The 27,146-nt window shown below is 42.1% G+C and overlaps 1 protein-coding gene across 2 annotated transcripts in view; it reads left to right on the top strand.

The window, feature by feature from the left end:
* Window positions 1–27,146, top strand: part of GABRG3 (gamma-aminobutyric acid type A receptor subunit gamma3) — a 612,638-nt gene that overhangs the window by 64,008 nt on the left and 521,484 nt on the right. For both annotated transcript variants that reach the window (XM_084976193.1, XM_021098602.2), the window contains exon 3: window positions 4,727–4,794. In XM_084976193.1, coding sequence (XP_084832319.1) covers window positions 4,727–4,794 — 68 coding nt within the window. The remainder of the gene's footprint in view (window positions 1–4,726; window positions 4,795–27,146) is intronic.

The following is a 27,146-nucleotide window of genomic DNA, read 5'->3' as shown; positions in this document are numbered from 1 at the left end:
GGTGGAGAAAAACACACCACCAGGTATCTGTGATGTTTTCACAACAGAGGCAAGTAGAACTACAGTCTACATAATTCCTATTTGGTTACCGTCAGTCTTTTGAGGGAGCCGATTCTTAGTAAGGCTTACCCAATGCAACTGTGTAATGTTTATGTGTGCCACACAATTTATGAGTTTATTCTTCTTCTCAGTCCTATGAATTATGAATTTTTAGGAAATAGTGATCTCCAAATAGGTAAGGTAGAATCACATGAAGAATTGAAAGTGAAACCATTTTTTTTTTTTTAATGGCCACACCTGTAGCACATGGAAGTTATTGTGCTAGGGGTCAAGTCAGAACTGTAGTTGCAGGCTTACACCACAGCCATGGCAACACTGGATCTGAGCCGTATCTGTGATCTACACTACAGCTTATGGCAAAGCCAGATCCTTAACCCACTGAGCAAGGCCAGGAATCAAACCTGCATCCTTAGGAACACTATGTTGGGTTCTTAACTCGCTGAGCCACAATACAAACTCTAAATCCATTTTGAACTAAATGTAAGGCATTCAATTCCATCAGCTCTGTTTTACACTTTTTTTTTCCCAATCAAATCTGCCCTCTTTTGCTCAGAAAGTTATTGTTCCCTCTCTTCCTGTTCTTGGCTTTTTTTTTGTTTTTCCCCCCCTAACCTCTGTGTAACTCTTCAGCCTTTCCCCAACTCCCCGTAGCTTAATCTTTTAAAAAAAATTTTCTGGTAAAATACCCCTAACATAAAATTTACTGTCTTAACCACTTTGTTTTGGCCGTGCTTGTAGCACGAGGAAGTTCCTGGGCCAGGGCTTGAAACTGAGCCACAGCAGTGACAACGTTGGATTCTTAACTGCTAGGCCACCAGGCAACTCCTGTGTTAACCGCTTTTAAGCGTACAGCTCTGTGGTGTTAACATTCACATTGCTGTGTACCCATCACCACCAACCACCTCCTGAACTCTCTTCATCTTGTGTAACTGAAACTCTGTATCCTTTAGAACCAACCCCCAATTCCTCCCTCCTCCCAAGTCTTGGCCACCACCATTCTCCTTTCCGTCTCCATGAGAGTGTCTCCTCTAGAGACCTCCTATGAGTAGAATCATACAGGATCTATCTGGTAGTGACTGCCTAATTTCACTGGGCATAATATCCTCAAAGTTCATCCATTTTGTAGCACATGTCTACATAGACATATACATGTATTTTAGTTTTTCTGTGTATTACGATGTGTTGATATCTCTAAAAACTCTTCCTGGCTGGGCAGAGGCTGACCTTTCCAGGCTTAGCCAGTTCTCAGAAATGGCAAGGATCCCAGCCTGGAGCAGGGCTTGGACATACAAACTAATCCAATCTAGGGCCATGCTTCCTCAGTGTACTCCCCAGAGTAGACAGTGCTTTTCAGTTTTAAGCCTCCCAGGGCCAGGTGACAGGCCACTGGAGACCACCTCTACAGCCCAAATCCTGCAAGAATTGTTCCAACTAGCCAGACTAGCCAATCCCTGTGGTTTACCCTGCCCTGTTGTGCCTTCCCTTTAGAGATCCCCATTCAGATCATGTCCTAAGTGCCCCTCCCTTGCCCTCTTTTCTGCCTCCTGATCTCCTTAATGTCTTTCCCATGCAGTCCTGCAAAGAGGGCCAGACCTCCTCTCTCTAAGACCTATGAGAAAGTAAACTTTGTTTTCCTCAGCTTCTCCTGGCTGTTCTGGACTGACCATCACATAACACATACAAAAAGGCTGAGTAAAATTCCATATGTTGATACTACATTTAGTTTACCCTCCATGAGCACTTGGATTGCATTCACCGTTTTTGGCTGTTGTGAATTAAGCTGCTATGGACATGGGTCTACACATATATGTTTGAGTTCCTGGTTTTAATTCTTTGGGTGGAATTGTTGGGTTATATGGTAATTCTGTGTTTAATTTTTTGAGGAACTACCATAATGTTACAGTGCCTGTATCATTTTACATTCCTTCCAACAGTGCACAAGGGTTTGAATTTCTCCATATCTTTGTCAGCACTTGTTATTTTCTGTTTTTTGGTAGGTAGTTTGTATTTGAGTAGTAGCTGTTATAAGGGATGTGAAGTGGCATCTCGTGGTTTCAATTTGCATTTCCCTACTAATAATGTTAAGTGTCTTTTCATGTGCTTATTGGTCACTTGCATGTCTCTTTGGAGTATCCTTTACCCACTTTTAAATCAGGTTGTTTTGCTTTGCTTATTTGTTGTTGAGTTGTGGAAATTCTTTTTATTTTTTGGATATTAACCACTTACCGCATATCAGATATATGATTTGCAGATGTTTTCTCGCATTCTGTGGGTTGCCTTTCCACTGTGATAATTGTGTCTTTTGCTATATGGAAGTTTTTAATTTTGATATAGTCCAATTTATTTTTTCTTTTATTGCTTGTGCTTTTGGTGCATGTATAAGAAATCTCTGCCAAATCCAATGTCCTGAAGCTTTTATCCTATGTTTTCTTCTAAGAATTATGTAGTTTCAGAGTCACTTTGAATTAATTTTGCATTTTGTGTAAGGTAAGGGTTCAACTTCATTTTTTTGTTTGTGGATATCCAATTTACATGACACCATTCGTTGAAAATACTTTTCCCCCATTGAGTGGTCTTGGTATCCTTGTTAAAGATCCTTTGTCAGGGCTTAATCACAAGTCTTTGAATTATAACGCTTGAGCTTCCTGTGGCCAGTCTATTTCCTGGGTACTGGTGTCAGAATCACTTTCCTAAATGTTCCCTTTGCTTTAGCATGATGCTGCTTAAATGAATATTTGCTTAAAATGGTTTATTCCCCCCAGGTTTTATGTGTTCATGTTTGCACATGTGTATGTTTGCACACGTGTGTATTTTCCAAACTCTTATCTCCAAAAGCCTTCTTATACTGTTGCACTTAATACTCATTTGTCACTTCGCATTGCAAGTTGTTAAGGCTTTATATCTGTAGGTCCGTTTTACTTAATGAGATTAAAAGCTCTGGAAGCCTAAAGTTGAATAAATACCATGAAACAGCCAGAAAAGTCTTTTGCAAAAAGTGGATCTTCAATTGACTGACTTCACACAGCATGTGTATAACATCACCAAAGGTTATGTAGCATTTGGAGAATTTGCTGAATCCAATTAAGTTGAAGAAAGATGCTACTTACTATTCATAGTAGTTAGCATAGCTCAGTCTAAAAATGAAGAACAGTCTTATGAAATTTAAGCACTGTATACAGAGTACACGGAATTGCATTGGGGTGTTTTCTACACTGCCAACAGCTCTTTGAAGCTCATGTGACTTGGTTGTACTGACGGGTGTCAGAGTAGTTGGCTCCAGTTCATAGTCATTATTTGCAGTTTCGTGAAGGTCTGTACTGCAGAGCTCAGGCTGCAGATTTCTGGGTACATAATTCAACAACAGACTGTGAGCTTCAAGCACACCAAGAGCTCCAAGTCTGCTGGTGAATGATGAGCTCTGTGGTGAAACTAAAGGAAACTCGTTACAATAATTGTGGATACAAATGCTCTTGTTTCCATAGAAACACTCTGTGTTCATGGCCAAAGGTTCATGTTCCTCTAGGGTAGTGAGATCCTGAAATTGGTGCTGTTCTCTCCTTTATTAGTTGCTGGGGAGAAGGAGCCTCCTCTTTTACAGATGGCATGGACTCCTGGCTCAGAGGTTGGCTGTCTGACGAATCTCATTACTGGTCTCCCAAGTTCCATTCTGCCAAGGAAAAGGAAACTGATTTTCTTTAAGGTTAAATGAGCCAATTTTACCTCTGATGCACAGGGTTAGGTAGGAAGTTTTCTTGTTACATGAATTTTACTCCTTCATAGTGGAGACAGTAGTTCCTTAATAAAAATGCTATTCCTTATTGAGTTATAGTATTTGAGGTCTGTGATTTGTGGGTGTGTGTTTAGGTTATAATGATAACAATTATCAGTATTTCTTAATCTCCTTTGAGATGTCTACTCTCCAGATCTTTGCTTTGAGTTGCAACCAGGTGATGGATAAATAACTTGAACTGTCTGGTTTTACTCATCACTTGGTTTTGGCTTTATAGCATAACTTTGACATTGAATTTCTTACACGATGTCTTATATTTTGTCTTTTTCTATTGTCTTTGCCATATAATCAGCTAAATAAGTATTAAAAAGTATCTGTATAGTCACCTATCACTGGCAACATGCAATTTACATGTGTATTTTTTCTTTTTATCCTGGGGCATATGAAAGTTCCCAGGCTAGGGGTTGAATCAGAGGTGTAGCTGCCGGCCTATGCCACAGCCATGGCAACACCGGATCCAAGCCGCATCTGCAATGTAAGCCACAACTTGTGGCAACACCAGATCCTTAATCCACTGAGCGAGGCCAGGGGATCCATCTTGAATCCTCAAAGACAATATTGGGTCCTAACCCACTGAGCCACAGTGGGAACTCCACAATTTATATTTTCTTTGCCATATAATCAGCTTATTAAATGTTGAAGAGTATTTTTACTGCAACTTGCAGTGTATAAGCACCTGGTTTTTCTTAATCAATAAGTACAAGTAAGACTCTTTCATCCTTTGAAAATGGTAATGACAAGGCAAGTCTCAAAGAAAAATAAACGCCTTTCCAAACTACTCTTGAAGTGTCAGTGTATGAAGCAGAGGAGGTTGAGCAGCACCTTCCTGGGTCTCTCTGGCACAGTGTATTAACACCCATGTGTTTTTCTCCACAGTAAAACCGACTGTAATCGATGTTGACATCTATGTTAACAGTATCGGTCCTGTGTCTTCAATAAACATGGTAAGAAGCAATTTTCTTTTCTGATCCGCCATCTTTGAATCAGTTCCTGTTTACTCAGTTCTCGTCGTGAGCTCTGTTCGAGGTTTATCATGCAGTTTAAAGTTTGTAACTGACTTTTTCAGCGGGTGGCATTTGTTTTGGTAGTTTAAATATTGAAAATGGTACAACTCAAGGAGCAGGGATTGTGCAGAAGGAGTAAGACGTTGCTTTGATGATTAAAAAGTATCCCATCCCCATCTTGTCCCTGCATGGATGTGCTGCAGGTAGATTTCCAGGTGACATGATTTGCATTTGTGCAGTTATTGGCTGTCATTGATATTAGGGATGAGTATAAATGATAGCTTTCTTAAGTTCGTTTTTTCAAGATCCAAAGACCTGCATTTTTGTGTTTCTCAGGAAAGGACCTAACATTACCTAGCTTACATTTCTGTCTTCAGTTTGAACTCAAGGCTAAATATATTGCCATTTTTAATAAGGGGAAGTATATGATCAAGTATGCAATTTTCCCGAGTAGAGGAGGGTCTTTTCTGATGCAGAGGCAAAACAAGCTCCATAGGTAACTGTTTACAGGGTGAAAGGAGGCCATCCTTGTAGGAAGTGCTTAGCTCTTGGGAAGGTCTTAGAATGTTGGCGTCCATCAGGGTCTCCTCACAGGTGCCACAGGCCGGGGTGGGCCTCCCTGTGCTGAAGATGGAGGATTCCAGGATTCCTTGCAGGCCTAGTGATGGCAGGAAGTCCTAATGCTGGGACTTTCTCTGTGCTTTCCTAATTCACAGTGGCTCCTGGACTTGGGGGACATATAAGGCCAAGCAGGGAGGGGTTTGCAAAATGTCAGCTTAAGATGCCATCTTTTCATTGTGGAGTTCTGTGACTGGGTATAACCCTTCCAAGTTAATAGTGAAATCATTTCTTTTCATTTCCAGGCATTAAAAGTGTTCTTCTTTTCTCTGAAGATATAAAGGTTCCATGTGGGGCTAAAATTCTAATTGTGGGTGACTCACTTAAAAAAAACAATCTGCAGCATTCCTGCTGTGGCACAGTGGGTTAAGGGTCTGGCAGTGCCACAGCTGTGGCATATGTTGATCCTGGGAACTCCCTATACTGAAGGGCAACCAAAAAAGAAAAAAAATCCCCCATGTCACCCATAAACTGGAGATGGGGTGCTGGCAAAGGGGTGAAATAAATAAAAGGATTCATTTCACACAAACTGTGGGTGGCAGATTGTGAAATGTAGGCTATAAATGTAATATTACCTTTTCTTGATAAATATCATTCAGTTGACCACATAGAGTAGTTGCTTTTGAGTTTGTTTCTTATGCTGGAGTTTAATTTTCTTATATTAATTTCACAACACTCCATTCAGACACTAGATTTTGTCCTAACACTAAAACATAAGGGACTCCGTAGATGTGTAGCCACAAAATTGTTTTAGGAAGAGTTGCCTGTGCCCAACCTGGGATTTTCGTGAACTCCTGTACTCGTGAGCTCCACTTTGTGTCCAGGCTTAGGCTTTGCCAGTGGAATTGATGGATACTTCTATATGAAACCCATAGGCTGCAGAGGTGGCTGCAAGTGACCATCCCCGCCCCTAACCCCCAGGGTGATAAGGACTCAGCTAATAGCAGGCACCCCTTTGGGAAAGCCCAGCAGCAATTGGAATAGATTTCTCTGATGAGGTCTTCTTAGTCTGAGATGTGGCTGGTAGGCAGCAGGTGGCTCGGTGGGACAAGTGGGAAGGCAGGTAAAAGGCAGGATTGCAGGTGTGTGATGCCATCAGGGACTGAAGGGCTGAAGGGCATGTTGTTTGAAGGCCACGTGGATGGGTGGAGTGGATGGGGGCAAGATCTGTGGTGAAGTGTTGTCCTTGGCTCCGGCCCAGACAGATCCTTCCTTAAAGAAGCAGACACGCCCCACTGAGGCACGTGCAGGTCCAGCTTCATGAGAGCCTAGTTCAAATCCAGACTCACAGAGAAACCATCATGGTAGCCTGGGGGCCTGAGCAAAGGCAGATTCAAGGCTGAGCATCCACAGGCAAGAACATGGAATACCTTTGAGGGAGGTTTTGGAGACCTCTGGAAGCAGGAGCTTCTGAGTTGCCTCTTTTTTTAAATTTAAATTTTTAAAAAGACTTATTCTGGGGAGCGGGGCGGAGAAGTTTTAGGTTCGCAGCAAAATGGTGAGGAAGGTACAGAGATTTCCCCTGTACTCCCTGCCCCTACACATGTGTAGCCCCTCCCACTATCAATATGCCCCAAGAGAATGGGACCCTTGTTAGTCAGTGAACCCACATCAACACGTCATCACCACCCAAGGCCAGAGTTTACACTGGGGTTGATGCTTGGTGTTGTTCATCCCTGATTTTAGACATGTGCAATGACATGTTTCAACCATTAGAGTATCACACAAAGCAGTCCCACGGCCCTAACAGTTCTCTCTGTGCACCTGCTTCATGAAGGATGGGATTTCAGCTTTTATCTTCCTGACACTTTGCTAGGAATGATATAGGGCTTCTTCTCACATTGCTGAATACATCACACATACCCACTATATCTATGAAACCAAATGACATACTTTCAAAAGAATGTGAAGTGCATTAAAGGGGACCTCATGAGAAATAACAGCAATTTAAATGTAGTGAACTGACTGTTTAAGTGGGAATTGGGGATTGAGTCAGCAATAATCAAAAAAGAATATGAGAGAGATTAAAACAATCAAATTAAAAATGTATATTACGGGGGAGTTCCCATTGTGGCTGAGCGGGTTAAGAACCTGATTAGTGTCCCTGAGGATGAGGGTTTGATCCCTGGCCTCACTCAGTGGGTTGGTGCAAGCTGCGGTGTAGGTCGCAGATGTGACTCAGATCCAGTGTTGCTGTGGCTGTGGCATAGGCCAGCAGCTGCAGTTCTGATTTGACCCCTAACCTGGAAACTTCCGTATGCCTCAGACGCAGCTCTAAAAAGAAAAAAAAAATATATGTATATCTATATTTCTCATATTTATTATAGGAAAAAGGCATAGTTTGGAGATGTGTAGAGGATTTAAGGATGTACATTTTTATTGGGATTTTGACCATAAGCTAAAGCCTGATAAAATTAAGGCTTTCCCCCCTCCAGATATTCATTTAACAACCAAGAAAAGGGAGAAAGCAACTATTTCTTCTTCCTCTTCCCATTTTTCTGCTTCTTTTATTGATATTATTAATACCAAAGATTCAGTTTCAGGCATTCTCTCTGCTACGTAAAAATGAAGTTGCACTTCAGTCACTTGTTTAGTTTAACAGATTGATTTTCATTGTCTTGTCTCTTCCAGAGTTGCTTCTGCTTTTTTTCTAGTTTTAGAGGAGTTTAGAAATGGTTCGGATGGGTTGAAGAGAATCTTTTTTTACAAAGCTTCAATCACATCCTCTGTCTTTGTCATTATAACCTATCTAAAGGTGCCCAATTCCTGCTGGAAATTGTGCCTGGTTTGTTTCAGGCCTTGTAGGAAGCTGTATTCAGGGAGCTTGAGAGTTTATTTTTGAGACTATTCACTGTAAGAAACATTTTAGGAAAGGAACAAAGAAAACTAGTGCTTTGGAACCTATCCTTTGCTAGCTACCTGTCTTGTTTGATCTTCATGAGATTGTGGGAGAGAAGATACTGCCTTTCCCACTTCTTTGTGATGAAGGAGCTGAGCTCGTGGGCATGGAGACCTCAGAGCAGGAGTCCTGACCTAGCCCACTGTGTTCATGTAGTCACTGTGGCTACCTGGGGCAGCACCTCGAGACCTATAGCTCTAACCTGGAACTTGAAGTGAGAAAGGGCTCTGGGGTGAGTCTCATGCTAATAAGATAGTTTACTTTTTATTAAAAAACAAATTAATAGACTTTATTTTTAGAGCAGTTAAAAAAAGGTTCCCCAACTTTGTTGAGATATAATTGACATGTAAGGTTATGTAACAGATTATGTAACATGTAACATATTTAGGGGGTACAGCTTGGTGATTGGCTATACATGTATATTATGAAATGATTAAAACAATAATTTTAGTTAAGGTTAACCATCACCCCACATCATTTTTTTTTCTGTTTGTGTTGAGAGATTTTAAGACTGCTCACTTAGCAAGTATCAAGTGTATAATACCATATTGTTAACTATAGCCGCCATGCTGTACGTTACACCCCTGGAATTTGTTTATTTTAATTCTGGAAAACTGTACCCTTTGACCAACATTGATCCATAAGTACCGACTCCTCCATCCTTGGAAACCACCAGTCTACTTTCTGTTTCTGGGACTTCAGGTGTTTTAGATTCCATGTATAGGTAAGATCATCCAGTATTTGCCTTACTCTGTCTGCCTTATTTCATGTATTATAGTTTAAAGTTTACAGAAAAATTGGGTAGGCATCACAGAGAGTTTCCATATGCCTCTGCATACACAAATGCGCACACATGCGTACACACACACACACACACACACACTCCTTCTATTATTGACATCTTGCATTGGTGTGGTGCATTTGTTGTGAGTAATGAATGAATATTGACACATTATTAATTGAATCCTTAGTTTACATTAGGGTTCACGTTTGGGTTATGCACTCCATGTGTTTTCACAAATGTATAATGACATGTATTATGTATTCACCATTGTTGTATCATACAGAGTATTTTCACTGCCCTAAAAATCCTGTGTGTTGCCTGTTCATCCCTACCCTCTAAGCCCTAACAGCCACTGTTCTTTTTACTGTCTCCATAGTTTTGCCTTTTCCAGAAAGTCATATAGTTGGGATCCTCAGTATGTTGCCTTTTGAAGTTTTGTTTTTTTCTTCCTTTTTCACCGCCCCAGGGTATATGGAGTTCCCTGGCCAGGGATCAAATTCAAGCCTCAGTTGTAATGTATGCTGCAGCTGAGGCAACACTAGATCCTTAACCCACTGTGCTGGGCCGGGGATTAAATCTGCATCCCAGCGCTCCAGAGACATCACTGACCCTGTTGTGCCACAGCAGGAACTCCAGTATGTAGCCTTTTAAGACAGGCTTCTTTCCCTTTGTTTTTAAAAGAACTAGTGTGGGCATTCCCTGGTGGCCTAGCAGTTAAGGATTCCAGTGTTATCACTGCTGTGGCACGAGTTTGATCCCTGGCCTAGGAACTTCTGCATGTTGCAGGTATGACCAAAAAAAAAAAAAAAATAGTATAAGTTACCTGAGGATATCCTAGACTTAACGTGATTGAGTCAATATGATGTGACTGTAACAGCTGGTTGTGACAAGGCGTCAGCCATATATCAAGGAGGCGGGTGTGTTGTTCATAGGGACAGGTGAAGAATCACCAGACTGTGTTCCACTATATAATCCATAACCAAAAGTATAAAAATTTAGGATGGCATGCAGCCAGGAGGGGCATAGGGGGTCAGGGTTGGGGGGCGGCCATGGAGCTCACTGTGACATCTGTGAACCTTGTCCCCATTCCTTTAATTTTTGGCTGTGGTTTGGGGAGGTGAAGTCAGTGACCATGAGGAGTCACAGAAGTCCTGGAGGGAAGATAGTAAATTCCATTTCAAAAAGGACCATTAGCATTAGAGGATGACCATTGCTCTGTAAAACTTTTCTGAAGGCATCTAAACTCAGGAAGGTCCAAAAGAAGTGGCAACTGCAGCACCACGGTCTTTGCATTTATGCTGCTGAAGATTCACCACAGTTTTTGCATCTGTAGTTTGATACCCTTCATTAGTTTAGGAAAAACATTGGCCATTATTTCTTAAAGTATTGCTTCTGCACCATTCTCTCTCTCTTCACATTCTGGAACTCCAATCCTATGAATGTTAAGCATTTCTTCCAGTCCCCTTTGTCCTTTAGACTTGTGCTTTCCTTTCCATCCCTTTGCTTTCCAGGCGTCAGTCTGTGGAAACCTTCCAGCCTTACCTTTCAGCATCCTGAGTTGCCCCTCCTGTGTCTGTTATCCATTAAAACCTTCTGTTGAGTTCTCGATTTCAGTTAATGTAGTTTACATTTTTAAAATTTTAATTTCATTTTTTCTAGTCAATGTCAGTTCTCTGGTGAAATTTCCTATCTTGCAGTCTTTTTTTTTTCTCTTTTTAATTTTATCTTAATTAATTAATTAATTAATTTGGGGGCCACATCTGCAGCATTTAAAAGTTCCCAGGCCAGCAATTGAACCTGAACCACAGCAGTGACAATGCTGGTTCCCTGACTTCTAGGCCACCAGGGAACTCCCCCTGTGAAATATATTTTCTTGAACATACTAATCGTTAAATTCACAGCTGATAGCTATAGTATCTGGCCACATGTGGTACCGTTTCACTTGTGTCTTATTGCTTGGCCCCAGTTTCAGTCTGCCTGGTGATTCTGATTGTGTACAGATGTTGGAGAGACTTCAGGCAATGTTCCTTCTCATGTCTGGAGGTTGGAGCTGGCCTGAGGGCTGTCCTGACCCTTGTTGGGGCTCAGTTGGGCTCTGGTACCAACACCTTTCCAGCAAGCCTTGGACATAGCTCCCCAAGGGGTCCCAATTGAGGGCTTAGGATGTTTCCCAGGACCACTCCAGAATGGTCCAAGAATCTAATTTTTATATATCTGGCAGCATCAAGTGGCTAAAAATTCTTTTCTTTAAAAGGAATTTTTATAAGAGTGTTTAAAAGCTGCCCCATGCAGCTTAGTCTGTGAAGGTGTTGAGGGAAACCCCCTGTTGTCTGGCTCATTTCCCCGCGGTTAAATGGGAATGATTTTTGGAACTTAAAAAAAAAAAACAACTCTCCAAGAATGAGAAAGAAGAAGACATTTAAGGGCTTGAAAAAAAGTAATAAAGCTTTTATTTATTTATTTATTTGGCCATGGTGCACAGTGGCTTGATGTGGGATCTCAGTTCCCAGACCAGGAATTGAACCCAGGCTATAACAGTAAAAGTGCTAAATCCTAACCACTAGATCACCAGGGAACTCCCAAGAAAATAAAACTTTTTAAATCAGAGATCCACTTAGCCTCACTCTATAGCAGGTGCCCATTTGATGGTGAGCCCTTGAGACCAATACCTGCAGCTCTTTTTGGTCCCCTGGGATGCAGTTTGAGGGGCTCTGGAGTGTTTCTCAAATGAATGCATGAATAAAAATCACCTTCAGACTCTGCCTCTCCACATTTTCACCCCTTCTGGTGTGGGAGATGCACATACGTATCCTTCTAGTGTCTTTAGGTTACACCTTCATTAGTGAATAGATCCACTTCTCTTGCTCTAATTTTATTAACTAGCAGTTTTAAGGGCTCCCACTGCTGCAGGAATTTAATTCTGATGATAAACCAGTAGAGGCTGTTGAGGTCATCACCCAAACTTATGGCTAAGGAGCTTAAGGTGTAGGATCCTCAGGTCATATCTCAAAGGCTGTGCCTGTGGAAAGATGATAGAAGCAACACCCACATTTTAAAATGAAAAGGAAATCAGTGTGAGCTCTACTAGTGGGCAAGACTCACTGTAATGCCAGTGCATTTCAAATTTACACTGTATGTCTTTTTTGTTCTCCTGAGTCTTGGAACATTTCACCATTTTATGCAAAATGTCATTAGAGATGCTGCCTTGTAAGATGGGGCATTTGTGTCCCTTTGTGAATAGAGGTGAACTTTTTAGCAATTTAAGAACTCTGAGACAGATGTTGTAAGACAAAACTTCTGCCCTTCCTTTGTCAGCTATGATTTGCACACCAACTCCTTGGGATGTGGGAGTAGCTTCTTTTTCTTTTCATCTCGAACTTTTCCATTTCTGCTGGTTATTTCCCAATTGATAGCCCTCATTCTTCACTATATGGGCTATATTATGGACTCCTGAAAAGAGCACTGTCTTTATATTACCTGTAAAAACTATTTTCTTGGAGTTCCCTGGTGGCTCAGCTTGTTAAGAGTCCAGCATTTTCACTGCTGTGGCTTGGGTGGCTGCTATGCTGTGGGTACAATCCCTGGCCCCAGAACTTCTCCATGCTCTAGGTGCAGCCGAAAAAAAAAAAAAAGAAAAAAAAATTCCAAAAGGAAAGGTCCCCTACCTCTGCTGACTCAAATTCACATGTTCAAATCTTCTTCAAGATGTTAGAATGTGACCTTATTTGAAAATAGAGTCATTGCAGTGTAGTTAGTTAAATTGAGGTCTTAATCCAATATGACTGGAGTCTTTATAAAAAGGTGAAGTTTGGAGACAGACATGCACACCCAGGAGAGCACCATGTGAAGATGAAGGCAAAGATTTACAAGGCCAGGAATGCCAAAGGTGGCTAGCAAACCATCAGCAGCTGGGTGAGAGGCCGGGACCAGATTTTCCCACAAAGCCCTCAGACAGAACCAACCCTGCTGATGCCTTGATGCTGGGCTTCCAGCCCCCAGACTGTGAGATAGTACATTTCTGTTGTTTGAGCCACCCAGTTTGGGGTCCTTTATTATGTTAGCCCTAGCAAACCACATTTGGGACCCGTGCTCCAGCTTGAAACAACACTGGATCCTTAACCTACTGAGTGAACCCACATCCTCATAGAGACAATGTCATGTCCTTAACCCACTGATCCACAGTGGGAACTCTGGAAGTAGAATTTGAATCCAAGGCTGAGCCCAGGGGTGTGAACACTGCTTCTGAAATTCCCATGCTGTTAACTCGTTCTCAAAGAGCCAAGCTGGGTCCTGTGACCAGCCTGGCATCTACTCAGCTCCTGGGAAGTAAGGCTTTTTAAGTGGGCATGGGGGTGTTGAGGGGGACACTGGACAGCCTGATGTGGAAGGGGGAGTGGCATCCCCCCTCTGCCCGCAGGAAGGTACCCACCAGTTTGGGTCCTCTGGTCTCTATGCCCCATGTTACATGACTAGGGGTTGTGAATCCCAAATCAAGATGAGTGCCATGTATTATGGTACCCATGTCAGCACTGTGGCCAGGGCACCTCTTCATGAGTGATAATCACTTGTCAGATCCACCTCCCCTAGGAGCCTCGAAAGCCAGAAGTCCTGCAGGGCACAGACCTGTGTTCTCTCATCCCCCAACATAGCACAGATGTATGACTCAGCACAGGCTTCCAGCCAAGGCGTGGGGTAGTGAGGACTAATGGGGAAGGAATAAAGCCATCTGAGAAGCAGCTTCATAGAACTGGGTGTGAATATTCAAGGTTGACTCTAGGGGCAGAGTCTTTTGTGTGCTGTTTACCATCACATCCTAGTATCTGAACAGTGCCGGGCACAGAACATTCCACCTGTGTTGGCTGGACATGCACATCTTTATCTTTTGATCCAGATTTGAGATATCCAAAGTTATAGAATGCTTTCTCACCCTTGTGATTCTTTTTCTTCCAGTTTTATTGAGATAGAATTGACAGACAACAGTGTAGAAGCATGAGGTGTAAAGCGTAATGACTTATGAAATGATTACTGTAAGTTTAGTGAACATCTGTCATCCCATACACATACGCAGTTGAAGGGAAAGAATAAAAAGTTTCTAGTTTTATACTATTATGGTCAGAAAAGATACTTGGTATGGTTCAGTCTTCAATTTATTGAGACTTGTTTTGTGACCTGACATGTGATCTGTCTTGTAGAATATTCCGTGTGCACTTGAAAAGAATGTGTATATTGCTGTTTTTGGATGGAATGCTCTATTAAGTCTATCTGATCTGATATGATGTTTAAGGCCAGTGTTTCTTTATTGAATTTTTTGTCTGGATGATCTGCTCATTGGTGTAAGTAGGGTGTTAAAGTCCCTTAGTGTATGATTGTGTTACTGTCAGTTTCTTCCTTTATGTTAATTATTATTTGCTTTATGTATTTAGGTGTTCCTGTGTTGGAGGCTATATCTATCTATCTATCTCTATCTATCTATCTATCTATCTATCTATCTATCTATCTATTTATCTATCTATCTATGCACACATATATACACACGCAATTGTTATGACTTCTAGTTGGATCAGTCTCTTTATTATTCTGTAATAACCTCCTTTGTCTCTTGTGACAGTATTTGTTTTAAAATCTATTTGATCTAAGTATAGCTACTCCAGCTTTCTTTTCATTCCCATTTGCATAGAATACTTTTTCCACCTCTTTAATTTGTGTGTCTTTAGATCTAAAGTGAGTCTCTTACAGGCATCATATAAATGGCTCTTGTTTTTTAAATCCATTCAGCTTCCTTCTTTATGACTTTCTTTTTTTTTTTTTTAGGGCCACACCAGCAGCATATGGAAGTTCCCAGTCTAAGGGTTGAAATGGAGCTGTAGCTGCCAGCCTATGCCACAGCCACAGCCACATCCATGCCAGATCCGAGCCATGTCTATGGCTTACACTGTAGCTCACAGCAACACCGGATCCTTAACACACTGAGTGAGGCCAGGGATTGAACCTTCATTTGTCATGGATACTAATTGGGCTCCTTACTGCTGAGCCACAATGGGAAATCCAAGCCTCTTGGTGACTTTCAATTGAAGCATTTAGTCTATTTACATTTAAAGTAATTATTAATAGATATGAACTTATTGCCGTTTTGTGAAATTTTTTGGGGGGGTTGTAGTTCTTTTTGTGTGTTTCTTCTTCTTTTGATCTCTTCCATTGTGATTTGATGGCTGTCCTTAGTGTGGTGTTGAATTCCTTTTTCTTTTGTGTGTGTTTATCTATTACACACTTTGGTTTGTGGTTACTATGAAGTTCATCGTAGCAATTACATATATACATGATCAGTTTAAGTTGATCTCTTTAATTTCAAATGCATTCTAACAACCCTGTATTTTTGCTGTGCAGCCCACCACATTTATTGTTTTTGACATCATATTTTACATTTTCACATGTTTTGTTTTGTGTATCCCTTAACCACTTTGGATATAGATGATTTTACTGCTTTTGTCTCTTACCTTTCCTAGTAGTTGTGTAAGTGGTTGGATTACTTACTACCTTTACTATATATTTGCCTTTACCAATAGGTTTTTCCTTTCATAAATCTTATATTTCTAACTGTGTTTTTTTCTTTTTTACGTAGAGAATTTTCTTTAACATTTTTCTTAAAGCTGGTTTGGTAGTGCTGCATTCTTTAGCTTTTGCTTGTCTGTGAAACTCTTTAACTCTCCTTCAGGTTTGAATGGTAGCCTTGCTAGGTTGAGTATTCTTGGTTGGAGGTCTTTTCTCTTTCATCACTTTAAATATATTGTGGTACTCTCCTCTGGCCTGCAGAGTTCCTGTTGAAAAGTCAGCTGGTAGTATTATGCAACTTCTCTGTTTCTTTTCCCTTGCTGCTTTTAATTTTCTGTCTTTATCTTTGATTTTTGCCATTTTAATTACAGTGTGTCTTGGTGTGGTCCTCTTTGGGTTAATCCTGTTTTGGACTCTCTGCACTTCTTGTGGGTGACTGCTTCCTTTCCCAGGTTAGGGAATTTTTCAGATATTATGTCTTAAAATATGTTCTCTTCCCCTTTCTCTCTCTTCTATTTCTTAGTCCCCTATAATGTAATGTTAGTGCACTTGATGTTGTCCCAGAAGTCTCTTAAACTAGACTCAGTTTATAAATTCTTCAGGTTTTTTTTTTCTGTTCAGCATCAGTGATTTCCACTACTCTGTCTTACAGCTTGCTGATCCATTCCTCTGTATCAAACAGTGTACTGTTGATTCCTTTTAGTGTATTTTTATTTCAAATATTTTGTTCTTCTACTCTGTTTGCTTTTTCTTTATATTTTTTGTTTGTTAAACTTCTCACTTTGTCCATCCATTCTTCTCCTGAGTATATTGAGCAGCTTTGTCATCATGGCCTTGAAGTCTTTAATCATTTGGACTGCTTATCTTTACTTCACTTAGTTCTAATGAAGCTTTATCTTCTTTCTTTGTTTTGAACATACTCCTTTGTTGCTTCATTTTGCCTAACATTCCATTTTTATTTGTATGTATTAGGTATGTCAATTACATTTCCCAGTTTTCTGGTAGTGGCCTCAAGTAGGAGATATCCCAGCAGCACACTCTCTTCTGGTCATCAGAGCCCTATGAACCCGGAGTGCTCCTTATGTGGGCTGAGTTAGCCTTTCTTTGTGGCAGGGTTGACCACTGTGGGTGCACTTGGAGATGGTGTGACTCCCTAGCCTGCTCAGCTGCCAGCCCTGCTGGGTGAGGCTGGGTCCTGGGGATCCACTGGTGGATGGATCCAGATCCTGAGGCAGCCAGGCAAAGATTGGAGGAACCTTCAGCTGGTATCAGCTGCCTGGTGGATGAGACTGGGTCACTGCACAACTGACTTCTGGGGTTGGGGGTCTCAGGACTGGTGCTGGGCTGAGGTTGGGTGGGTAAGATCTCAGTGGTAATAAACTGGAGGGAGGATTCCAAAATGGTCCTTGCCAGCACCAATGGCATGTTAGAATGAACTCCCCCAAATGCCTGCTGCTAGTGTTTATTTCCCTAGGGTGAGCTTTCATTGCTTTCTGACTCTCCAAGATCAGCAGTTGGGTCTAACCCAGCTTCTTTCAAATGACTGCTTATGCCCTGCATCCTAGAGGGTGTGGTGGGGTTTTGTGCATGCCCTTTAAGAGTGGAGTCTCATTTCCCACAGCCCCAAGGCTCTTCTGAAGTTAAGCCTCTCTGCCTTCAAAGCCAAATGTCCTGGGGTCTTGTCTTCCTGGTGCAGGACCCTCAGGATGGGAAGCCTAATGTGGAGCTTGGACCCCTTGCTCCTTGGGGAAAACCTTGCAATTGTTATTATCTTCCTGTTTATGGGTCTTGATGATACCATATCTCTGCTGCTTCTACCCATCTCGTTGTTCCTTCTTCATATCTTTCATTCTAGAAAATCTTTTCTGCTTGTCTTCAGGTCATTCTCATAGATAGTAGCTCTGTATATGGTTGTCATTTTGATGTACCCATAGGAAGAGGTGAGCTCAGGGTCTTCCTACTCCTCCACCTTTGCCACTCCAGTCTGTGATTTTTAACCTGGTAGGTATGTGTACACCTTGCCTCACTAAACAAGTTGCATAGTATATAAAAGAATGAAAAGAAATGTGTTCCTTTGTACTTCTGTCTAGATGCTATTCAATCAGTTCAAACTGATGGAAAGATTTAGGTTTTTGGAAAAGATACAGCAATTCAAAATCATGTTTGTTAAAATACCATTTCCTGTAGAGCTGTAATGCTGTCCATGGGGATTACTTTTCCTACTCAGGCATCTGATGTTTCGACAATTTTTTTTTCATAGAAATGACCACTAACATCATTTCAGATCAACTACAGTGGAATTAACTTAGGTTGCAGAGTCTGGGATTTCTCACATGCACAGATACCACGTGACACAGTGGCAGCAGCACAGGACTTGCTCAGGATGTCCTTCTCAGGGGTGGAGTTCTGTGCCAAGGTTTCATCCCTTCCCATACCCTGACCATCTTTTGTGAGGAAGGGGCACCATGAGAGTAAAGGCCATGTTCATGAATATAGGCCCTTCTTCTTGGTGTGGTGTGTTACACATTACTGCTCTCCCTCTTTCCTCGAGCTTTTGACAATGCTGGGTTCACCTGGTCCCTGTAGTAGGGTAGGAAAAATGGCCCAGGTCACAGAAGCTGCATGAAACCTGCCTGAAACTTTCCCATTTGGGGAATGAGCACCATGCTGTCCCTAGTTTGGATGCAGGTGATGCAGGTGGCCGTTCAGGAGTGTGCTGGGGCTCAGCCCTCCAAAGAGCTGAGCACAGGTGCACACAGGGGATGGGAAGTGTCAGAGTGACCTTGCCCCGGAGTGTTGGTAAGGAATGAGGAGGAGGAACAATGATTGTCAAGAGCAAGAGTGAAAGGTGCATGCACGTATTCTTGGTCTCTCATTTGTGAGCAGTAAGGAGGTGAGCAAAGAAGACAGGCCCTCAGAGGAAATGCACGCTTTCCCTCTGTGCCCCCAGGACTGTGGGCACTAATGGAGAGCACTTCATTCTCGTGGGGGCTTTCGGCCGTTCATGCACCTGGCACCTCCTAAGCTCTACACTCTCTGTCTGCTCAATGTCTCTGTCCAGCCCTCCTCCTCCTGACTAGCCTGCCCTGGTGGAGCGTTCTCACCAGCTGTCCCTTGTTCTTCTCTTTTGTCTCCTCTGCTCCCTGGACACTTTGCTCCAGGAGCTATTTTCTTTGTTTGTATCTTTAATTCTTTTCGCTCTCTCTTCAGGCTTGCACCATATTTTGCCCAGGTTGTTTCCTTAATGTCCTAATTGGCTTTCCTGTGTGAAATGTTCTCTCACTTCCATATTGACTTCACACAAGTCCTGACTGCAGCTGTCATTCTGAAGGGGGTTCTGAGTTCATTGCACTTCTTTTCAAAACTCTTGTGTGGGTCCCAGGTGCCTGCAGAACAAGCCTCCTCAACTAGTGCTGTGGGTCTTCCAAGGTTTTCCTGCAGCCTCCCTCAGCCTCACCTGCCCACTGTGTTCCCAGAGATGTGCTGTTTTGGTCATGGTGAACTAACTGCCCTGCCCCTGCATTCACTTATATCCCTCTGCTCAGCCTGATTCTTTCTTCGGTTGACTAGTTTTTCTTCCTGTAAAGATGGTATTTGCTCTTCAAGGCTCATGTTGATGCCTTCCCTCACTCTCCAAGATACCACCAGCATTCAGTCAAAATCTTTTTTCAGCTACTGTTGCAATAAAAACAGACAAGATGTGGAGTTCCCTGGTGGCTCAGTGGGGTGAGGATCTGGTGTTATCACTGCTGTGGCTCAGGTCACTGCTTGAGTGCTGGTTCAGTTCCTGTCCCAGGAACTTCTGCATGCTTCAAGCAGAGCCAAAAAGGAAACAAACAAAAAAACAAAACAGGACAAAGAAAACCTCTCAGTGTGAAGTTCCTGTTATGGCTCAGCCAGTTAAGAAACTGACATAGTGTCCACAAGGATGCAAATTCAATCCCTGGCCTCACTCAGTGGGTTAGTGATCCAGAGGTGATGCAAGCTGTGACTTAGGTCAAAGATGGTGGTTGTATCTAGCATTGCTGTGTAAGCCAGCAGTTCCAACCCCAGTTCAGCCCCACCCTGGGAACTTTGATATGTCGCAGGTATGGCCATAAAACAAAACAAAAGCAAAACAACACAAATAAAATCCAAAACAAAACAGAAAAACCTCTCAATGTATGTCTGACCCCATACATTTTATAACTTCTCCTGGAGTTCACTGCTAAGGAGCTGTGCTCTTTTTGACTTGTTCTACAATTTTCAGGGGTTCAGTGCACCTGGAAGAGGTTTGCAAAGTTCAGTTAAAAGAAAATAATCTTCAAACTGGAAAGGATGTAATTCAGTCATTTATTTTTAAATACAAGGGTCCTACCCCACAACAGTCATGAGTCTAGGGTCCTAAAAAAGTGTCTGTGTGAGCACAAAGCCAGAATCCGTGATATTGGATAAATTATGGAAAATAAGACAGGTGCTGGATGAGGATGAGTAAATGCTTCCTTGATTTTCAAAAAGGACGTAAGTCAGAGAAATCAAAGTTCGATGATTCTCAGTGATGCCTCTCATACAGTTTGGTAGCTGCTCCATGATCCATAGTTGGAAAGTGGTGGTCTCAGGAAACCAGCATGGGCTCTGTAATGCTCCTCTTGGAGAGAAACGTCGAGGATGGGAGCTGGCTTGAGTGCTACAGAAATGTTGGAGTTCTTGTGTTGAATAAGAGAGGGAGGTAGAGGAGAGCAAGTGACCCTCAGTGTAAAAACACACCTGACAGCCCAGCCACTCCTTGCTGGCTGGCACCATAAAGAGCCCCCTGTGCTTCTTGCTGCTTGGTAGTTAAATGTAAGGGACGACATATCAGGTCACACACACTACGACCCTGAATCCAGCTCACAGGTACAACCATGGTATGAAGATGTCAGAAGGAGCTCTTCATAGCACTGAGTTCAATTCTCCAACCATCAAAATCAGCTTTATAACTCAACTCTGAGTAAGGCCCACTCTTGGATAGTTCATTGCTCTGTCAGGAAAGCACAGATTTTTTCTTTTGTCAGAACTGTATTCCTGTTTTAAAATAAATATCAGGAGTTCCAACTGGGGTGTAGTGTGTTAAGAATTCCTCTGAAGTGGCTTGGGTCACTGCAGAGGTGCATGTACGATCCCTGGCCCAGTGCAGTGAGTTAAGGATCCAGCGTTACTGTAGCCGTGGCATAGGTCACAGCTGTGGCTCAGATTCGATCCCTGGCCTGGGAACCTCCCATGTGCTGTGGGTACAGCCATTAAAAAAAAAAAAAAGAAAAAAAAAAAAAAGAAAAGAAAGGAAGGAAGGAAGGAATCAGACCATATGGATGTGAAGTGCTGACCTTCACACCTTTCCTAGGGGCCACCATTAATGATGTGCAGTGGGTTCAGTGATTCTTGTCCAGCTGTGGGATTTCCTCACAGGCATTTAGCTGCTCACCTGTGAGAATCTGCTACTGGTTTAGTCTCACTGGGAATGCCTTCCTCATTAGACACTATCCCCCTCCTCCTGAGGCCTCACTTTGTCCGGCTTGGTTCTCCTTCCCTTGCTTTTCCACGACCTTGCCTTTGCTTTGGTGGCTCAGCTGCCCAACTCATGTTCATATTGCCCTGTGGCTCACATCAGCGGAGTGGGGCTGGGCTCATGTCCTGGTGGGATGGGAATCCAACTGACCCACCATTATCTGCTGAATTTACTCTATGGGCTGCCAGGCACCCAGGCTGGGAGGATCCTGAGACATACCTCAGTCTGCACACACCCCACTGCTCGCTGCTTTGTCCACTGAAGAGCACAGGAAATTCTGCAAGAGGACAGAATGGGAGGAAAATAAACAGCTGGGTCGTGGAGACAGACAGATTGCACCCTTGCTCCAGTAGGGCAGAGCCACCTGCTCCCAGGTCACTGAGGTGCCTATGGATACCTTGGTGCTGGGGATGTTCTTGGGGAGAAGAAACCTGCACACAGTGGCTCCTGTGGTCTCTTCCAGAGTGAATGTCCTATGATTTTAAGACACAACAAGGAAAGTTTGATTTTATAAAACTGAAGAAGCTCTTAAAATTTCCTACCAACAATTAATTTTGCCAGTGATTTGCAAGATTTGCAATCACTTACCTTTTGTTTCTAGACTCTCTAATCTGCCCCATCCTTCTTCTTCATAATAGTGAAATCTAAAGATAGACTTGTCCTTGAGCTAGGCAAAGAAATGAAAATGAACTGGAGTTATCAGAAAAAGCAGTAAAATACTGTTTTCCTTTTTTTTGGCTTCAAAGTTACAAGTTAGATATTTCGAGAAAGACATTTGAATAAGAAAAGCAATTAAGATTTAAGCCTTTGAAAGGAATTTACATGAGATAAAAAAAAAAGTGACCCTGTGAATTCAGTTCCCCTTTCTTTCGCCTTCTGAAATTGTCCAGCCTTCTCTGAGTCACAATGTCCTGTTGAAATTGACCAACGAGACCCCTTCTCTATGAGGAACTGACCTTTCAGTGAGGTCCCCTGCTGGGTGAAAATGCTTGCAGTATGCAGCATTCATAGACTTACTTATTGAAAATTTCTTTTTCTCCCTAGCTCTCTAGCAGTGTTGGCCACTGAAGAGAGAACTTTAGATGCCATATGCACTATACACAATATTCCTTATTTGACAATTCTATAACTTGAGCCTCTACTGAGGCTCATAGTTTTGTTTTGTTTTTGCTTGTTTTTTGTTTGTTTGTTTTTTTGACCATGCCTCGGCATGGGGAAGTTCCTGGGCTGGGAACAGAATCCGTGCCACAGCTATAACCAGAGCCATGGCAGTGATGATGCCAGATCCCTATTTCCCTTAGCTACAAAAGAACTCTTCTCCTGAGTTTTTTTCCCCTAAGCTACAGGCATGATTTCTGACTCATTCCTACATCTTGTGTGGCTGTCCAGTAACCACACCTCACTCCACTAGTTCTTAACTCAGCATCCTAACTGGGCCATTCAGACTTACCCTTCTTGGTTTCCATAATGTTGACAATATATTTACTTACAAATTCAGCTAATCAAAATAAACTGATGCACAGTTGGGATCATCATTGATCTTGTCTTTTTTGTTCTCAGTCTTGTCTGGGGTGTGCTGGCCAGGTGATTCTACAACTGTGGGGCTTGAGCTCTGCATTTACGTCTGTTTTCCCAGCACCACTTGTTGAAGGGATGATCTTTTCTCCATTGTGTATTCTTGCCTCCTTTGTCATAGATCAATTGACAATTAGTGCATGGGTTTATGTCTGGGTTTCTCTCCTGTTCCATTGATCTGTGTCTCCTTAGTGCCAGTACCATACTGTTTTGATTACTGTAGTTTTCCAATATAGTGTGAAGTCAGGGTTCCTGATTCCTCCAGTTCTGTTATTTTTCAAGATTGTCCTGGCTATGTGGGGTATTTTGTGTTTCCATACAAATTTTAGTTTTTTTGTTTCAGTTCTGTGAGAAATGCCATTGGCAATTTAATAGGGATTGCATTGAATATGTAGATTGCCTTGGGTAGTATGGTCATTTTAACAATATTGATTTTTTTCAGTCCATGAACATGGTATATCTTTCTATCTGTTTGTTTTGTCTTCAGTTTCTTTCATCAGTGTCTTATAGTTTTTGAGGTCCAAGTCTTTTGCCACCTTAGTCAGGTTTATTCCTTGGTGTTTTATTCTTTTTGATGCAGTGGTAAACAGGATTATTTCCTTAATTTCTCTTTATGATATTTCATTGTTAGTGCATAGAAATAGAACCGATTTCTGTATGTTAATTTTATATCCTGCAACTTTACTGAATTTTTTATGAGCTTTTCTAGTTTTCTAGTGGCATCTTAAGGATTTTCTATGTATAGTATCCTGTCATCTGCAGACAGTGATCATTTTACTTCTATTTTGTTTTGGATTCCTTTTATTTCTTTTTCTTCTCTGATTGCTATGACTAGGACTTCCAAAACTATGTTCAATAAAAGTGGCAGGAGGGGGCATCCTTGTCTTGTCACTGATCTTTGAGAGAATGCTTTCAGCTTTTCACTGTTGAGTATGATATTAGCTATGGATTTGTCATACATGGTCTTTATTATGATGAGGTGTGCTCCCTCTATGCCTTCTATGGAGAGTTCTTAATTTAAAACAGATGTTGAATTTTATCAAAAGTTTTTTCTTTATAAATTGAGATGATTGTATATTTTTAGTTATTTAGTTTGTTAATGTGGTGTATCACATTGACGGATTTGCAGATATTGCACCATCCTTGCATTCCTGGGATAAATCCCACTTGATCATGGTGTTTGATTTTGCTGTATTATTGGCTTCGATTTGTTAGGATTTTGCATCTGTGTTCTTTGGTGATATTGGCTTGTAATTTCCTTTTTTATGATATCTTTTTCTGGTCTTTTCATCAGGGTGATGATGACCTCATAGAATGAATTTGGAAGTATTCCTTCCTCTACAATTTACTGGAATAGTTTCAGAAGAATAGGTGTTTGAAAAAATTTTGAGGAACGCCCTCTGCCTTGTCCCTTTCATATGGCAGTGTGATTGTGGCAGTTCCTCCCCTTCCCTTCCTGAGTCCTGATACATCACTTGGTCTTACTGGCATGGTGCTGCAGGAGGCTCCTTGGCATGGGACTCCTGGCACCTCCTCCTGGCTACCTGTTCACATTTCATCAGTGCTTCCCAAAGCTTTCGGGCTTGACTTGAGCCTTCTTTCTGTGAATGTCAGACTGTCCACAAGGCATTTGGGACATTGTACTTTGGTTGATGCCATCAACTCTGCCAGGCATGCTCAGCACTCCAGGTTGGGCAGAGGCCTCTTTCTGGTGTGTGAGACATTTATCAGATATCCTTGTTGATTATCTCTCTGTAGGTTGATGTGTTGTTCTCTATCACAAGCCATCAAGGCTGGGGGTCCTGGCTCAGTGATTGACCTTTAGCACATGCTCAGTAACTGTCTTTTGCTCCCTTTGTATGTGACTAGCTTGTGCATGTTCTTTTCCACCAGGCAGATTTATTTGTCTTTCCAGCCTTACTGTAATATCTACCACCCCTTTAGTAAAACTTTCTGCAGCCGAACCCATGCAGAATTGTTTACTGAATTGAATTCTATGTGGGACATTTCTCTTTCTACAATGCAGAAAGGCACCCCATATTTTTTCCTGTTGTTTGGATATAAATGTGCATTTCCCCATCAGGTTAAGAGGATGCAGAGAAGTATGGCTTACTTATTGCTGCCTGACGTATTATCCCAACACTCAAGGGCTTAAAGTGCCACATTTTTCAAATTTAAATTTAATTTAATTTTTATCTATTATAAAAATTGAAGTATAGTTAATTTACAATGTTGTGTTACTTTCAGGTGTACAGTAAAGTAATTCAGTTTGCTTCTTTTTTAGACTCTTTTCCATTTATAGGTTATTACAACATATTGAATATAGTTCCCTGTGCTATACAGTAGTTCCTTGTTTATTTATTTTATGTATAGTAGAGTGTATCTGTTAATCCCAAACTAACTAGGTTATCTCCTCTGCCCCCATCCCCACTATCCCCTTTGGTAACCATAAGTTTGTTTTCTATGTCTGGGAGTCTATTTCTGTTTTGTAAATAAGTTCATTTATATCATTTTTTTAAATCCCCCCAGAAAGTGCTAGGTGACACATTTCTTGTCTTGCAGTTTGTGTAGGGAGAAATCTGGATGCAGATTTCTCTGGCCCCTCTGCTTTAAGGCCTCTCAGGAGCTACAGGTGAGGTGGGGCCTGCAGGCACCTCCAGGCTCGATTGGGGAGAATTGGCTTCTGGGGTCCTCCTGATGGGACCCAGTTCCTCCCTGTCTGTTGGGCTGAGTGTCTCAGTTCCTTGCTGGTCTTTACCTGGAGCCTCCTGCTGTTCCTGTCACACAGGCCTCTCTGCAGGGCAGCTATAGACAGACAGACAGATGGAGGAGGAAGGGATGGATGGGGAAACCTGGGTGGTAAGTTTCCCTAATCTCATCTGTCTCTTCTGCTGTGTTCCCTGCATCAGGAGCATCTCCTCCAGGGCTGGTATGGAAGATGATGACCATGCACCCTCTCAATGCCAATCTAGGCATAGTCTCTGAAATCACAGGGATAAAGCCTAGAAGATAAATTCATCATTAATTCAGAGACTTTCTGACTTATATTATTGTACATGTTGGGATGAGTTGTTGGAAGAAATGGAATGAGCTCCTTCAAAGGGCTGTTATGAGGGGACTTTGCCCAGATCAGAGGTTGTCACAGGATTCCGAAGGGAGCTTGTGGAGCTAAGAGGATGAGTTGATGTTGACCCGGCGGGAGGTGGTGTATGGCATGGGAGGTGATGTTGGGGTGTCATGAGCAGGAGGGAATAGCTGGTGCAGAGATGTCATGCTGAGCACTACACAGCATGCCCCAGGTGTACAAAAGTGGGCAAATAATCCCACCTGCTCTGCCTGAGAAATAAACTTTAGAAGGTCAATCCCTTATACTCCATCCTTATTGGTTTGTACACAACTTAGTGGTGTTTCTTCACATTTCCACTTTTTGGATGCACCCAGTGTTTTCTACAAGTTAAACTATCTAGAACGAATGAAATGATACATGCTTTGGCAGCAATCAATTTAAACAGCCTTCAGCTAGAGCACAAAACTACACATCTGCTGAAATTGCTAGGTATTAAGAGATGTTAGCAGTAGCACTACTTTTCTCTGTTAAAAGCAGATGTGCGTTTACTGAAGGAGAAAGAGAAAGGAACTAGCTTCTACTTAGTTCCCAGCACCCGCCAGAGAATCTACCCATATTGTTTCATTTAGTACTTATGAAGCCAGTGTTCCCAGAGTCTTTTCAGACAGGGAACCAAGTACGGTTAGACAATGGCCTGCAGGCCCAGGGCAGTCACCTGCAGAGTGGCCTCCTCTTCACTTGGCAGCAAAACTGAACTCCACCAACAGGCCAATTACTTCTAGGTGCACAGAGAAACCCTGGCTAACTTTGGAGCAGAGTTTTAGTCTCTCCATCTGCAGATGGTGGTTGTAATTGCATTCACTGTGTCAGAACAGGTGGTAAATGTGAGCTTGACTTGCTAACTGCAGAGAGTTCAGAGGTCAGAATAATAAACAGCAGACAGATCCTGTGTCCTTACACACTTTTAAAAATCATTTCTTCTTCCTCAGTATCTCTCTGGCTCACGCCTGGGTTCTCCCGTAGCCTGAAAGCTGCCGTGTTTCAGATCACCATGCACTCTGTGGGTCCTGCATCCTGATCAACATCTTAATTCCTCTCCGTGGTTCAGGAGAAACAAGTCCTTCATGCTTCTTTTGCTCTTTAAAATAGCCATAGGAAATTCATTCAACTCCAGTTTCAGAGTCACCTCACGCTGAAGTTTCATTGCTTTTCCACATGGGAGGTGTGTTTTTTGGAGGTCTGAAAATAGGCACATGCTTTTAAAACATTATTCCAG

The sequence above is a fragment of the Sus scrofa genome, chromosome 1 (genome assembly GCF_054392235.1).
Source record: "Sus scrofa isolate SSC_HxYL_T2T_F1_AM1 chromosome 1, Sscrofa_HxYL_maternal_Yorkshire_Landrace_v2.0, whole genome shotgun sequence".
In the NCBI taxonomy this organism is placed as follows: domain Eukaryota; kingdom Metazoa; phylum Chordata; class Mammalia; order Artiodactyla; family Suidae; genus Sus; species Sus scrofa.
The sequence above is the reverse complement of the archived record's forward strand: the minus strand, read 5'-3'. Positions and strand labels throughout refer to the sequence as shown.